This window comes from Neovison vison, chromosome 1 (assembly GCF_020171115.1).
Source record: "Neovison vison isolate M4711 chromosome 1, ASM_NN_V1, whole genome shotgun sequence".
Taxonomy (NCBI): Eukaryota; Metazoa; Chordata; class Mammalia; order Carnivora; family Mustelidae; genus Neogale; species Neogale vison.
Genome location: NC_058091.1, coordinates 86130336 through 86146922, shown reverse-complemented (window position 1 = coordinate 86146922; position 16587 = coordinate 86130336). Strand labels below are relative to the sequence as shown.

General features: G+C 45.3%; 1 protein-coding gene across 4 annotated transcripts in view; it reads left to right on the top strand.

The window, feature by feature from the left end:
- The window catches only part of KIF6 (kinesin family member 6), a 472725-nt gene that overhangs the window by 419755 nt on the left and 36383 nt on the right, over nt 1-16587 (top strand). For all 4 annotated transcript variants that reach the window (XM_044250472.1, XM_044250466.1, XM_044250478.1 and 1 more), the window contains one exon: nt 9983-10033. In XM_044250472.1, the coding sequence (XP_044106407.1) occupies nt 9983-10033 (51 nt within the window). The remainder of the gene's footprint in view (nt 1-9982; nt 10034-16587) is intronic.

Genomic DNA, 16587 nt, shown 5'->3' with positions numbered 1-16587 from the left:
AGCCCAGACTGCGGTCTGGTGTTTTCATCCTGAACTGAAATGCTCATCAATTACAGGGCATGTCCTCCTCTGCAAGATAAGGCCAAGGTGATGGGGTGCTTTTGAGAAAATCCTGGTGGGGGGAAATCAAGGCAGGATACAATGTGTTTTTCTTGAAATTACTGATATTAAGAATGAGCTGATTTTTTTTTTTCCTCTCTCCGTGACTTAATAATGTTACCAAGTGAAAGAAAAGTCTTGGAATCTGGAAAATTGAAATGTCATGTTGGAATGAGAAGGCTTAAAAACATTTGCCCAACATTTAGACCATTCCTGGTCTCCCACTCAGTGCCCTGTCACTGAACCTTTTTCTTCGGGGACTCCAGGAAAGGGCCTGTCCTCCCTCTCCCAGGGAGAGTTGAAGGCTTCTCGGGGACCTCCCCCAGCCTAAGCTTGTCAAAATCCCTTGGGTTGCTGCCGCTGTTCTGGGTTTCCTCTGACTATCCTCCTTCAATCCTCACCTTTCTTGCACATGGTCCTGTGTTCTGAGGATAACCTGGAACAGAGTTCTAAGGATAAGCTGGAACTCTTCATCACCCCCAGCCCGGCAGTAGGTGGGACTCAGGCTGTGACCATCTTCAGTCCACAGGACTGATGAGTGTCACTGTGTGGACAGTACCCAAAAACAATTGTCAACATGCTGGAGGAACATCCCATTCCCTTTTAAGGAAGCAAATTGTAGTGGTTTTTTAGATTTTAATTTCTTTTTATAAATACACATAAACAGACTTCTACATAAATCATAATATTATTCATACCGGTTTGTTTGTTTTTCATCTCTCTTGGGTCCCACCTCTCTGACCCAATTCATCCTCCACACTCGGGTAACTCATTGTAACAGCTTTATGGGGACCCATTCACGATACCTCCATGCTCAGGGACACCTGGGTATCTCAGTGGGTTGAGTGGCCCCTTGAGTGCCTGCCTCAATTTCGGTCATGATCTCAGGATCATAAGATCGAGCCCTGAGTCAGGCTCCATGCTGAGTGCAGAACCTGCTTAAGATTTACTCTCTCCCTCTGCCTCACCGCCCCCTTGTGCACTTTCTCTTAAAAATTGACTAATTAAAAATAAAAGTGCTTCCATGTTAATAAGGCCACATATGTGTGTATGTGCCACACACACACAGAGTTCTATATCCATTGTTTGATCAAATGCAGGATCTTTTATACCTTTTTCCCCCATTGTCTTCTTTGCTTCATTTTTCTCTTTCCCTGATCTACTGAATCATCAAAATTTTGGCATTCCTTCCCTACAGTCCTCCCTGCTGTCTTTTTCCTGATCCTCTATTGATTTGGTTGTTAGAGTATGTATTTATTCTTCTAGAGTTTAAAAGTAACTATAACAATGCCTATAGTTATTGCAAATATACCCTCCACCATCTACCTCCAGGGCTGTAGCTTGAACATCCCCTCACTGTATCTCTATCTTGTTATTATGGCTTCACGTTTTAGTTTTCATACACACACACACACACACACACACATACACACACATACAGGGTTTTTATGGTCAGTAGTGGTAAGTAGTTAAGTATTCTTACTTATTCTTTTTATGCTCATCACTGTTTCTTTTTCCTACATATTTCTCTGTGTTAATTTTTCTTCTTGCTGATCATCATAATAACTTTTTATACTTATTTGGTTCTTATATCCCAAGCACTCTCCTAAAGACATTGCATAGGTGACCTAATTCAGTCCTCACATCTAATATTGGTACTAACCCTATTTCATAAAAGAGAAAATGAGGCACAGGGCCATTCAGTAGCTTGCACAATGGTGCAGAGTGTAGCCCAGCTGGTCTGCAAACTAGGGCACTTGGCTCCAGAGTCCATATACTGCACCTCCATGCCTGGTTGCTGTTCAGTTGAACCCTTTCTGGGGAGTGGTACTCTGTGGGTGGTAAATGTTCAGTCCTCTTATGACAGAAAATGTCTTTATGGTGCCCTCATCTATGAATGAAAGTTGGACTAGGTATAAAATTCAGGTTGACAGTTACTTCCCTCCATTGGCCCAGCACCCATTGTCATGGTTGAGATGTGGGCTGCTGCCTAAAGAGTTCTGTTACAGGTCCCCTGGCAGCTGGGAACAGTGGCTCTGCTTTCCTGATGGTCTGCAGTGGCACTGTGATGTGTCCAGGTGTGGCTCTGTGTGTCTTTGCACTACTACATGCTCAGAGGGCACTTATAACCCAATGGCTTCCATCTTTCTTCAGTTCTGGAAAAGCACGCCTTCTCTCTCCTCCAGTACTGCTTCTTCACCATGCCTACTTCCTTTCTTCTAGAACTCTTATTTTTCCCTAAGATTTAGTTAGTTAGTTAGTTAGTTAGCTATTTGAGAGAGAGTGAGTGAGAACAAGTGAGGGATGGAGGGAGAGGGAGAAGCAAACTCCCCACTGAGCAGGGAAGCTTGACTCTGGGCTCAATCCTAGGAACCCAAGATCATGACCTGAGCTGAAGGCAGATGTTTAACTGAATGAGCCACTCAGATGCCCCCCACCTTCTTCTAGAGCTCTTGTCAGACACATAAAGAGGCCTCTCGGTCTCCCTCTGAAACTTCTATCTTTTCCCATTTTCTGTTTTGTCCTCTGTTCCATGTTTGGGGTGGGTGTGGGGTGAATTTTTCCAGATTATGTTTGCAATAACTAATTCACCTTTAAAATACATCCAGTCTGGGGCTGCCTGGGTTGCTCAGTTGGTTAAACAGCCAACTCCTAGTTTTGGCTGAGATCATGATCTCAGGGTTGTGAGGTGAATCCCCCGCCTTGGGCTCCATGCTCAGCATGGGGCCTGTTTGAGATTCTGCCCCCACCTCACCCTCTGTCCTTCCCCTGACTAGCGCTCTAAAAAAATAAATAAATAAATGTCTTTTTAAAAGCTATGTCCAGTCTGGGGTTTATTCCCTTATTCTCTCTATTGTTCTTGGTTGTTGATCAATGACTCTATTTTTCATTTCAAAACATCTCTCCTATCCGCCTATTATACTGGTTTCATTCTTATTCATACCTATTTGTTCTAAGATTTCTTATTCTTTTCAAAGAAAACATAAGCTGTCACTAATCTCTTTGAGTATTCTCATCATACTTACTTTGAAGTCTGTCTCGGGAGCCTAGAGTGGTACAATCATTATGGAGGCAGCACCTCCAATTAACACGGATCTGCTGAGACCCAGCAGGGGCTTCTCTCTCAGACCTATAAGACTTCATGTTCCAGCATGGCCATCACAGCACTGCTGGTGTTAGCAGGAGTGGGAAGCAATCCAGTTGTCCTACCCTTGGGGAAGGGAAGTAAAATGCACTATGCAATGTATGCAATAGTTAGAAACTGAGGACTAGATGCGCATATAGCAAAATGGGTAGTTGTCAAAAACACAGTGCTAGCAAGTAAATGGGAAACACAATGAGATCTGTAGCTCAGTATTTCTTTCATAGCTTAAAAACTTCACAGAAAACTTTAACACAAATTATAAGCATATATGTGATAAAAGAGTATGTATCAAACCAATCAGAATGGCCACCTATTAGAGGCATAACAGTAGGGGAATTGCAGATGAGGCATAAGACATGGGGATAAACACACATATATACATTTACTCTCTCTCTCTCTCTCTCTCTCTCTCACACACACACACACACACACACAGGGCTTTATCCATACTGACAAGGATAATGTGCTTTAACTAAAGAATAAGACTAATTCAACCCTTTGTAAGTCTGCATCAATAAGTGTCTGTAGCTGTCTATCCAGAAAATTACTTTCATCTCTAACGAATTCATGTTCCAGCTATTAATTTTACTATCTTTTTTTAGCATTAGATTTATTCATACATTTTGGCATTTTTGTGGCCAGGTCCATTTTTAATTAAACCCATTTTATTTCTCTCTCTTTCCCTTTGTCCATTTTTTCTCATCCCTCTCTATCTGACAGGCCCTCCAGGCCCCCCATCAGGAAGACAATTGGGAATGACTGTTCCATGGAGATGTTGGGATGTGGCCCACCTGGGCAGACAGACTATCAGTGGGCAGCTTGGTGGGCAACTGAGGGTAGCTGCGGATGTACCCTATTTTCCTCCTTGGGCTTGCAGTAGGACATGACAATAGCCCTAGGCAACATCTAACAGCACGTTTTTTCCTCAGTCCCCCTTCAGGCACAGGTTGGGTGGCAGGGGACTCTCACCCCACCCTGCTGCTTCAGACTGTGTCTTGCTTGCAGGATGCACTTTTAGTCACCTTCTTGCTTCTGGACCTGGAGCCCTGCCAGGCGAAAGCTTGGGCTCCTCCAACCATTCTTCATTTCTGTCCCACTTCAAATCTTCAGAAATCTGTCTTGAAAGCTAATCCAGCAAAGTCTCCTTAATATTCTCTTGTTTTATTTTCTTCACTATTGCTATGGTGGGAAGAGGTGGGTCCTGCCTCAATTGATTTTCAAATTATCCAAACAAGTTTAGGTACAACCTGATGAAAGAGTAGCAAGAAGGAGATGAATGTGCCTGATTTTAAGACTTCAAAGGATTTGCATACTCCTGTTTGTTGGAAATTCATCTAAGCATTACACACATAATTTATTCTGGGCCCATTAATTTTACAAATAGCCTTACAAATGGTCTTTGGGGAGTCTAGCCTTTTGGTAATCACAGTCCTCTGTGTTAGAATACAAAGAAACTGGCACCCCACGTCACAGCTATAATCCACACTCTGAGTTCATACCCACTAAACTAGACTTTCCTTTCAAAGAGGCCCCTCAGGCAGGCAACCCAATTCTGTGTCCTCTTCCCAGACTCCAATCCTGCTACTGAAGTTTAATTTGATTTACTGAATTGCTGTAGTAGTAGAGTCAAATAGAAGAACAGATTTTCACTGGGGTCCAGACCCTTTAGGAATGACCCTGGACCCTGAACTGTAGTTTCCCCCAGCCCTACTCCTCCATTCAAGCCCTCCCTTCCAACCTCCACCCCAAACAAGGGCATGCTTGGCCTTCTCCACCATTGTGGCCCCCACCATTGCCATTGACTGCCATGCCTTCCCCACCCTCACCTTAACACCTCTGCTCCCTTCACAATCCACCCAAGGCTCACCATTAGTGATGATGCCTCTCCTAATGCTGCTAACCTACCTTTCCTCCTCTAAGCTCAGGTTTACCACTGATTTGACATTTAACCACTCGTCCTTCAGGCCAGTCATCTTGTGATTATAATAACCTTTCCATATGTCTGAAAATGCCTTCATGCCTAAAACTAGTCTGGTGTGTCACATATGCTGACACATTATCCATTATCCTCCCAAATGTCTTGAGAGATGGTAAAACAGATATTATCCCAGTTATTTTACTATGACCCATTTTTCAAGTGATAAGATGGAGGCTCAGAGATGTTAAGTAATGTACCCTAGTAGAAGTCACAGAGTTGGGATTTGAACTTAAAATCTGTAGAACTACAAGTTTGTAATTATCTTCTAGTTTAACTAAAATGGCAAAGAAGTTCGCTTCATCTCAATGCCAACTCCCAGCAATCAGATATAGCTGCCCAAAGGCTGTGTTGAAGAGCCAAACCCAGGCTCAGCAGGAACACAAACCGTCCAGGAAGGAAGAGCAAGGTCTGCCAGGGGTCCAGCTTTTAACAGGAAGAACATGGAGGCGCCCTGTGTATGGTCTCCTGTATCAGGTTAACTTTCTCAAACTAGAAGAGACTTCTTTTTTTTTTTTTAAGATTTTATTTATTTATTTGACAGAGATCACAAACAGGCAGAGAGACAGGCAGAGAGAGAGAGGAGGAAGCTGAGCAGAGAGCCCGATGTGGGGCTTGATCCCAGGACCCTGAGATCATGATCTAAGCCGAAGGCAGAGGCTTAACCCACTGAGCCACCCAAGCACCCTTGAAGAGACTTCTTAACTATTTATTCCACAGCACTTAGAACATGGTGCTTAACATATAGTTCATGAGCAAGAAATATGTACTGCCTGGTAGTGACATCAGCATCCTCAGTAAGGCACCATATCACACAAATTGTGCAAGCATCCTGCCTGAGGGCCCTATTCTGGGTGGGGGTCAAAGTGAAGGGCTTGCTCCAGATCCCACTCAAGCAGCTTTCCCTTGGTGACCAACTTCAAACTACCAGCCATGCAAAATAAAATGTGAAATGTAAGGAAAATTGTTGTATCCAAAAGACTATCATTGTAAATAATAATAATAATAAGTGTTGCTTCTTCACGATGATGATAATACTTTTCATATGAACTACTTGGTACAGAAAATCACTAAACCACACTACGCAACATGTGGCAGTTACAAAGGTCAGGCATCTCCACTGGCGCTCTCCGTGGGTGATTGCGTGTTCCAAGTACCCCTCCACCCCCTGCTAACACCCCAACTCCAGCCATCAGTGAATCAGAAAGGGAGAGAAGGTGTTTCTGGCATGCGCTGTTGTAAGGTACTGGAGACAAAATTACTAATTACCACCATTTGCGTACAAGCCGAGCCTCCCCCCGCGCCCCAGCTTCCCTCCCTGACCATGTCCTGCCTCAGGCTGGGAGTTCTCTGTTTCCGTTTCATCTCTTTTCCATACCTCAGGATGGAGATGTGTCCAGGAACCCCGGCCAAAACCAGCAAATTTATCACCATGCTAATGACAGCAAGCCGCATGCTGAGTGAATTCTGCTTCCCCCCTCAACTCCTCCTTTTGCCAAAACCTGTGGAACTGCAAGATCCAGCCGATTACAGAGACTGTTATCTTCACATGAAGAATGGCTCTGGTAGAAAATGCAATTAGGTATCAGCTCTAAGGCTATTTTTAGATGCTTGTTTGGGAACATCTCAGAAACAAAGATCGCCATGTGGAGGCCAATGTTATCCGAGTCACCCAAATTGAACATCCATACGCACAATTTAAACCTACCTTTCTCAATAGGAGCATTATAAAGCATTATAAAGACCCACCCATCCCATCAGGATGGCTCATTGTTCTGGAAATAGATATTTCTGTTTGCGGAGTTTATAGAACCGGCAGTCCTGGGGGCAAATCCCGCTGTTTACTTACCGGAGCAGCTCTTCCCAGGCTGGGGACCGCCGGAGAATCTCTAACCCTGCTTCCCCGGGATTTGCAGAAGGGAGCCCAGTGGATCATTCTGCTGGGAGCAGGGGAAATCATGCCACACGAGACTGAGTACCTACAGGGGTGAGGCATGAGCATGGGAGCTACGTAGTTGGGGACACCTACTGCTGGGGAGGCCCATGGTCAGGGGGACAAGCTGTTGGGAGTATGTCAGGGGGATAGTTTCTCAAGGAGGAACGCAGCCCAGTGTGTCCTCTGAAGGAGCAAGTCCCCATCCAGTGTCAGCAGGAAGGAGGTAGCCAGGCACAGACGAGGCTCATGGTGGCAGGTGCCTATGCCAGATACCCAGGACCCAGACCAGGCACCACAGCAGCATTCGCTGTTCCTGCTGTGGGCATAAGAAAGCCCTTAATGACCTACTCTCCACCAAGGGCTGTGTCTAAATGGTGTGTCGCATTTGTCACAGCACTACCTCCTTTTATTGAAAAATACATGTGCTATGCTTCTTTACAATTCAGTTCAGTGGTGTTGGACATAGACTGGAATCTCAGTCCAGCACCACCCTGCACCCCCATCTTCTTCTCTCTACTGATGTAGACAATAAAGGTCATATTGCTGAGAGTGGGAACAAGATCCCATCTGTGGCTGTGGCTGGCCTGAGTTTCAGGTCATTTTCCTGTTGACGTCAGGCTGGTCCAATTCTCACCCATGGGCCAGATTGCCACTTCCCACCCCCCCCATCCAATACATTCCCTAAATTCTTACTCTCCCCCACTTCGAAGCAGGGTGCAATATGGATTCCTGGATTCCTCTCTTCACAGTTCTCTCCAGTGGGGACACATGAAAGGCAAGGCACAGACTTGCACTCTGGCAGGAGCTGAAGGGACAGGTGACATTTAACCCAGAGAGGAAAAGTCCAAGTGAAGAAATCATGGCACCCTCAGACCCTCACTGTCAATGAGAGAGGATCCTTCTTCTGTGCTGTTCCAGAGAACCAACCAGGTCCAAATCTGGAAGTTACAGGGAAGCAGGTGTCAATATCATATCAGTAACTCCTTATAAACAGTTTAATCAGTGGAACAGCCTGGACACATACAAGTCATACAAGTAGCAGGGACTCCTGAATTGAGTGAGACCTTAAAGTGAATGACTTCTGCCATGCCTCCCAGTCATCGTATTGTAGAAACTTTCTGTGAGTGATGGGGTCTTCTGTGACTGCTTCATTGTCTACTAATCTTTTGAAAACTCAGTTCAGTCATTACCTTTGAGATGTCAAATGTACCTCGTGTAAAGAAATGAATACATTAGACCAGGGAGCAGCGAAATTCCCAGGCTTTCTCAGGGTCCCCAGGAGCCTGATCACATCTCCCAAATGGGACACGTGATGCAGACAGCACTGACATTTTAACAAGTCTTCTGAGCCCTTGGATATGAACAAACCCCGGTGGGGGATGATGCTTCACTCCACCGTCCAGCAGGAATTCATATCCGTCTCATAGAGATGGAGGAAGCCTGAAGGCCACTTCACCCCAAGTCCTCCCCAGGGCAGGAGTTCTTGCTCTCACACTCCACAAACTGTCCCCCAGCCTGTGCTCTAACATTGTCAGGAAGGCCCTCGCTGCTCTGCCAGGAAATGTAGTCCAGTTAGAGACAACTCAATCCATGTGGAGACAGTGTTTGTTGTGAACTGTTTCTTCCTCATATGGAGCCCCTACTTAGTCTTTATTCAACTTGACTTCTGCCCTCAGCAGTGGGACAAAGATAAGTCTCGTCTCTCATCCAGATGACAAGGTTCAGATTTTTTTTTAAGATTTTATTTATTTGGGAGAGAGAGAGAAAAATCATGAGTATGGGGGGGAAGTCAGAGGGAGAAGGAAAAGAGCAGGGAGCCTGGTGTGGGGCTCAATCCCAGGACCCTGGAACATGACCTGTGCCAAAGGCAGATGCTTAACTGACTGAGCCACCCAGACACCCCAACAACATTCAGATTTTTAAAGACAGCCATTATCTCTGAAACTCTTCTCCCTCCAAGTCTTTCCTTCTCCATCTGAACATCTCAAATTACCTCAAATATTTCTCACATAGCATGGTTTTAGACCCCTAACCATTTTCTATAAATATTTTCTATTTGACTAGTATTCCTTATGAAGAATAAACTCCCAGAACAAATGCCAACTGTGGTCTGACCATGACAGAGTACATATGCACGGTCTACCACCATCACCTCCCTTCAACTGCACATTATTCCTTTATTAATGCAACCTAGAATAATATATGTTTCATAGTAAATGATCAACTGCCGTGTTCATATTAAGGTTTTAGACCTTAGACCTCTAGACCTTAGATATTAGACCTTAGACCTTAGACCTTTAGACCTTAGACCTTAGACCTCTAAAACCACCATCTTTATTCCTTGACACAGTTTCATACAGCTTAAAAGAAAAAAAAGTAGATTTGAAAAAATGTAGATTTAAAAATGGCCCTGTACATTATTATAAGTTCCAATCCTGCAACCCCTTTCATTAATAATGGACAGATAGAACTACTGAGGAGACTAGGACCCCAACAAATGTTGAGAGTGACAGCCTATGGTAACTGAACCCAAAGATGAATTGAACCCAAAAGTGAAATGTGTATTTGCATCGAAGTGCCAAGAAGCCAGCATGCTAGCCTGTTCTTCCAACACCATCCAGTGCATGGAGGGCTCTTGTTGGAAGCTATGCCCACTATTATCTTCCTTACTCTACCTTGTTTGTTTGTTTTGGGTTTTTTGTTTGTTTGGATGGTTTTGGTTTGTTTTTGTTTTTGTTTTTGTTTTTTTGCTTACATGCTTTGGAGGCAAAGTCTTCCTCCAACCTGCAGGAAACTCACTAATGGTTTTCCTTTGTGTCTTTGACAGGTCGCCTGAAGGAAGAAATCACCCAGCGACATATGCAGCAGGTAGCTCTAGGTAGGTACAAAGTGAAGTCTGCGGGGGAAAAGGTGAAGGTAAGACAAGCTGTGTGGTCTTGGAAACCTAGCTAAAAGATAATCCATCTAGAATGGATAAATAAGATGTGGTATATAAATATACAGTGGAATACTATGCAGCCATCAAAAGAAATGAAGTCTTATCATTTGCAATGTCGTGGATAGAACTGGAGGGTATTATGCTAAGCAAAATAAGTCAATCAGAGAAAGGCAATTATCATATGATCTCCCTGCTATGAGGAATTTGAGAGGCAGGGTGAGGGGTTTGGGAGGTAGGAAAAGAAAGAATGAAACAAGATAGGATCAGGAGGGAGACAAACCATAAGAGAGTCTTAATCTCACAAAACAGACTGAGGGTTGCTGGGGGGAGTGGAGTAGGGAGAGGGTGGTTGGGTTATAGACATTGGGGAGGGTATGTGATATGGTGAGTGCTGTGAAATGTGTAAGCCTGATGATTCACAGACCTGTACCCCTGGGGCAAATAATACATGATATGTTAATAAAAATAATTAATTAAAAAAAGAAATCCATCTAGAACCCTCAAGAAGGTTAAGGAAAGCAAGGTTTGCTGTCAGTAAAGCTTCCTCTGGATGTCCCTCCTCTCTGGGACTAGTTACCCCCATCCTGCGTGCTTGCTCCCAGCTCTCCAGCCTGGCACCCCACTTTCCCAGCTGCTGCCTCATCCCCCTGACCTTTCCACCCCACACCCCAACTTAAGTTCACCCCTAGGTCCCAGCTCCTCAGGGCTCTACTCTGAGCTTTCCAGAGCTGCTACTAACTAATCCTAACAGCAACCATGGGTGATGAAGAAATCATGTTTTCTGAACCACTGTTTTCTGAACCACCCTGGGCACTGCTGTGTATGCACAGCCTCCTTTCTGCCTTGTGACTGTCCTTAGAAGTAAGTGCATTTTTCAGGATGCAGGTGATTCAATGACTTGCCCAGGATCACATAGCTAGAAATCATCGAAACTGGGATGTGAACCCAAGTCTCTGAGTACACACCTGGTGCTCTCAGCCCCCATGCTATTCACTGCCAACAAAGATGGGCTCACTTAATACATTAACAATGCAAACACTAACCAAAACAGTGATATTCTAAGAGGAACTTGGCCCCTTTCAAGCAGTGGACAGCTGCAGAAAATTCCCCCCTTTTGATAGGGGACCCAAGGAAGTCACTTGGGGGGAGAGTTCAGCTCCTGGAAAGGCTGGTGGAGCAGGTATTTGGGCACGACCACCTTGTTTCCTCTTCAGCTAGCCTGGGACCAAGTGCTTAGAGTGCTCTGATTAAATAAGCAATTCATGTACTCCAAACAAAGGGTTCCCTTGAGATGGCCTGGCTCCTGGAACCTCCTGAAGTTAGAGAATCCCAACACCCAGGACCTCTAGAGGGGAGAAGGAGGAGAGCCCCAGAGTCAGAGAGATGACCTACTGAACTCCAGTAATTTGGATTATTAGGAAGGTGGGTTGTTTAGTTTCAGTAATAATAATGAACACATCACATAGCCGCTGGTTACATCAGAAAGAAGGAAGAAGGAAGCCTGAGGCACACTGACCAGAACTTGAGCTTCCCACCATTGACCCTGGCGCTGAGACTTCAGGTCAACATGCCAGGCTGGCCCTCCCTTGGCCAGAGATGCAGGCAGGGAGTCAGAGCTGAGATGCTCCTGACTGCTTCTCAGGAAGCAGCCAGGACTCCCCCAGGGCCCCAGCTCATAGGGCTGGGCTAGGGAAGGTCTTAAGGACCTCTGTTGGGGAGCTGTGCCAAGGTGACCCTTGGGCCTCACCAGTAAGTCACTGGGTGGGGCGGCATCCCTAAGGACTGCCTTTAGACCCTGTATCTGAGGGCTGCCATGTGGCCTCTTCTCCAGTCTTCATGATGCTGCATGACTAGAAACAATGACTGGAAAACACCGGTCAGTTCCTGGGACTGTCAGAGCAAGAGATGTTCCATCCTCTCTGACCGCCTCCCCACCCCAATCCCAGACAGTCCTGGGCCTGTGGGAAATGGCTGCATGTCTTCTCCGCAATTCCTCTTGCTCCTCCATCTGGGAGCCTTCTCTTGAATTACAGCAGGTGTCAGGTTCAACAGGGCCCAGCTTTGCCTGAAGTAATCAGCAGACTTCAAATGGAAAACACTCTGGATGGAAGTCTAATTAAGAGCATTTGAAATACCTATTTATTTTAAAAGCATACTATCCCAATTAGAAAAGAAGTGTTAACATCTCCCAGCTGCCATTTTGAGTTAAATGCCATGTTTTTAGTCCACACTTCTCAGGAGCTTGTCTGACAGAGCTTTGGAATCGCCAGCGCTCATAGGTTCCCTGGCGACCACATTTCAGAGTTCTTCTCATGGGGAGAAACCTCTCACTGCAACAGATTGTTTCTAGAGCCATTTCCTGCCTTCACCCTCGCCCCTTGGGCCCACATTGGAGCTGAGAGCTGGGAACCAGGGCTCCAATGAGACACAAAGCAGCTCAGTGTACTTGATGTTCCGCATGTCCTGGTGTTCCGTAGTTGGGGTTTCCAGTGGAGGAACAGGGCAGGCATGACATCTGCCCTTTCCCTCCCTGCCCTCTGTTCTCTTTCCTTTGTCTCCTTCTCTCTACTTTCCCTCCATTTTAAGTATTCCCTTTTGGTATTGTTTCTTTCTTTTGCCTCCATGCTCTGAGGTTTCCATGAAAGTGTAGGTCAGTTTGGTGGGTTGTTCTGGGGGGAAGAACAGAGGAGGTAATGAGCAAGGCTGAGCAGAAGAGGTTTCCTTGCATATTTTGCATCAGAATAGATCTGTGTATGGATGAGGGGATGTATGCCCCAGGAAGACGTGTGTGAAGGCAATCTCATATCTCAGAGGAGCACAGATTTCATGGTAGCATGAGAAACACCACGTATAAGAGGCTGTCGACCAGTGATGTGCTGGAGCAGCTCCGCACCCATCGGAGGAGCGACCGTCACCATTTCAGCAATTTGGGGAGCCGCGATAAGACACGACTGTTGTTAAAAATTAAATTAGAGAGGGACTTCTAGGTGGTTTAGTCAGTTAAGCATCCAATTCTTCATTTCAGCTCGGGTCATGATCTCTGGGTCCTGGGATCGACCCTGTGTAGGGCTCCGCACTCAGCGGGGAGTCTGCTTAAGATTCTCTCTCTCTCTCTCTCCCTCTCCCCCTCCCCACATCCCCGTATCCCACACCTGCACACATGATTTTTCTCTCTCTCTCTCAAATAAATTTTAAAAATCATTTAAAAAATTAAGTTATAGAAACTTACAACTAAGTTAGTTCTATTAAAAAACAAAGGCAACAAATACTCAAAATGTATCACCTCCTAATTATAGATCTTCCTCAACTTACAGTGGGGTAGCATCCTGATAACCCTATCATCTGTTGAAAATATCATTAACTTGAAATGTGTTTAATATACCTCACCTACAAAACATCTAGCTTAGCCTAGCTGCTTTACACGTGCTCACAACACCTACATTAGACTACAGTTGGGCAAAATCTTCTGACCCAAAGCCCATTTTATGAAAGAGTGTTGAGTAGCTCCTGTAATGGGTTGAATTCTGTCCTGAAAGTGAAAAGCAGAATGGGTGTCTTGGTACAGGGTGGTTGCAAGCTTACCAGGTGTTTACAGGGCAGTCTGGGGGCTGGGGTCCCCCTGCCATGGTCTAGCATCACAAAAGCCTGCCCGCCATGCTTTCTCTCGCTAGCCTGGGGAAAAATCAAAACTCAAAATTCAAAGTAGTATTCCTCCTAAATGGCCATCACTTTTGCACCATCCAAAAGCCAAAAAGTCCTAAACTGAACCATGGCAAGTTAGTGACCATCTGTTATTTATTACATTTTACTATTATTTCTGCCCTTGGGGTTATTTGCTGCCACTGTGTCTATATCATGGAAATACTTTCTTAGGGGGCACTACTGTGCACCTCTTCCTAATTCCACACGCAGTAACGTCACTCTGGCAGCTTGAAACCAGCCTTGTGGGACTAGTTACACCACAGAAATTGACAAATATTATTATAAATTGGGGCGCTTTTTTCCCCACCATGGCATCCTAATAAGCACCCATTTGAAGACCAATTTTGTGCACATGTATGTTCTTGGGAAGACTTCTTCTCCTCTTCCCAGCTCACTCTCTAGATGACAATTCTCCATTTACTGCCTACCCTGGGGAAACCTGGCCCTTTAGAAAATGAGTAGACAGGGAAACCAGGGAAGACAGATGTGGCCCAGGAGAAGCACTGGCCCCAAGGGGGCCCTCAATGTAACAGCCAGAGTCTTAGGATCTCTAAGAGAAACACCAATGATCAGCTCTATGAACATCAACAAACACATGTTCCCCTGGTCTTAGAGGAGAACGTACTCCCACACATCATTTCAGGAAACGAGAAAACAGTGCTCTTTTTAATCAGGCCTCGTTTGGAACTGGTATTGATTGAACTAGATTCAGCAGGTTGGGTTTAGTTGTGTGTGGTTCTCCCACTTCATTGTACTGGCCGCCCTGAACAGTTTAATGTTGTCGGTAACGCAGACAAGGCTGCTCAGCAAATGTTCCTTGAGAACTTGGTGTGTGCTCGGCATGGATCTAAGCTCTCTATGTGTAGCTTCTTCTTTAATGTTTCTCAAAACCCCATGAGGGAGACTTTACTGTTACCCACACTTTACAGTTAAATCCCAAAGGGGTTATGTGAACCTGCCTAACTTTGCTCAGCTCAGGGATGCAAATGGACACGCATGTCCAGAGCCTGTGCACTAACCCCCGTACCTTGTTGCCCTCAGCCCTGTGAAGGGCATCGTAACATTCACAGAGGGACAGAGATACAAGGTCCACTCTCAGAGGGTTTCTACTCTAGCCAGCTTAAGGGGAAATACACATAAAAAGGTAACTCTTTATCCAATTTCGTATTTAATTACATGTATTATGCTTTTCACTACGCTCATCCCACTGTAGCCCCAAACCAGTTCAGCCTCGGCCTCCGCCATGAAGCCTTGCCTGGCCCCCTTTTTTTTTTTTTTTTAAAGATTTTATTTATTTATTTGACAGAGAGAAATCACAAGTAGACGGAAAGGCAGGCAGAGAGAGAGAGGAAAGCAGGCTCCCTGCTGAGCAGAGAGCCCGATGCGGGACTCGATCCCAGGACCCTGAGATCATGACCTGAGCCAAAGGCAGCGGCTTAACCCACTGAGCCACCCAGGCGCCCCTGCCTGGCCCCTTTTCCCCAAGCCTGCTTTGTCCTCTAACCTCACACACCTCCAGAAGGCATCAGCCTTTTTTTGTAATGTATATTTTCCATAGCTGTATTCTCCATGCTGAAACATGAGCTCCTGGAAAGCTGGGTAGGTCGAATTAATCTTTGTACCCCTCACAGCCAGTGCAGGTGATAAATAGGGCGAATCAGTGCTTCTCCAGATGACTGCCAGACTCACATATCTTGCAAAAGTATAATGAGGCATTTGAACATAAAATAAAATAAGCCCATTTAAAAGAAGTAGAAGGAGTAAGTGCTTTTGGACCCCACAGCTGAGCTGATCACAATACAGCAGCAATAAATTTGACTCCCTCTTATCTAGTCACTAAGCAAAACGAGAAGCACCCAGAATTACATAGTTTTCATTTTCTGACAACAGGAAACGTACCAATTAATTTATCTGCAGAAATGAAATTTCTTCCTGGAACGAAAAACAAACCAGAATTTATTGGGCAGATTCTTATTAAAAGGCACTGAGTGACACAGTGAACGATGTCTTTAGCCGCAGTCTTAAAAGGATACCGAAATGTTGTTCTACCAGATGATTCTTACATCGACCCTCAATAAAAGCAAGAGGCCTGACATTAAAGCATAACTCATCGAAAACATTTATGTGAGCGGCTGAGGTCCTCTGCTGCAGGTGTTCTGCTTTCTGATGGTTGCACAGAGCAGGAATAAAACCAGGAAAACCCAGCCCAAGGAAGATGGGCCATGGCCTCTCTCTTAAGAGACTTACAATATTTGGTCAGCGACAAGCTCGTGCTCTGCTCACAGTCCAAACTCTACCAAATGCCAGTGATTCAGATCTATGACACATGGTACTAGCAGTATATGAAATGTGTCAGTTGAGAGGGCCAGGCCATGAGAGCTCTGGGAACTTACCAGAGAGAGTGACCCCTGGCAGTTGTCACCAAGGCCACAGGTCTAGGCCAAACCATGAAGAACAGGCAGGATTCAGAACTTCGGAGCGGAGGGGGGAGGTAGTTGTCGTGTGTGTGTGTGTGTGTGTGTGTGTGCAGGTCTGGCGTGTGTGGTGTGTGTGTATATGGTGTGCTGTTGGTATGTGAGGGTATGTGTGTGTGTGGTTATGTTGGGGCTGTATGTTTTGTGTGGGGTATGTGTTTTTGTGTGTCAGGGGTAGAGTGAGAGGACTTTCTTGAGAAGTTATTTGAAATAGTGGAGGCAAAAATCTAAAATGGGGAGTTGGGCCAGTTGACTGAGAGCCTTGAATCTGATCATTTTAGCAAGGAATGTTTGGTCAAAGAGGCCTTTTAAGAAAAA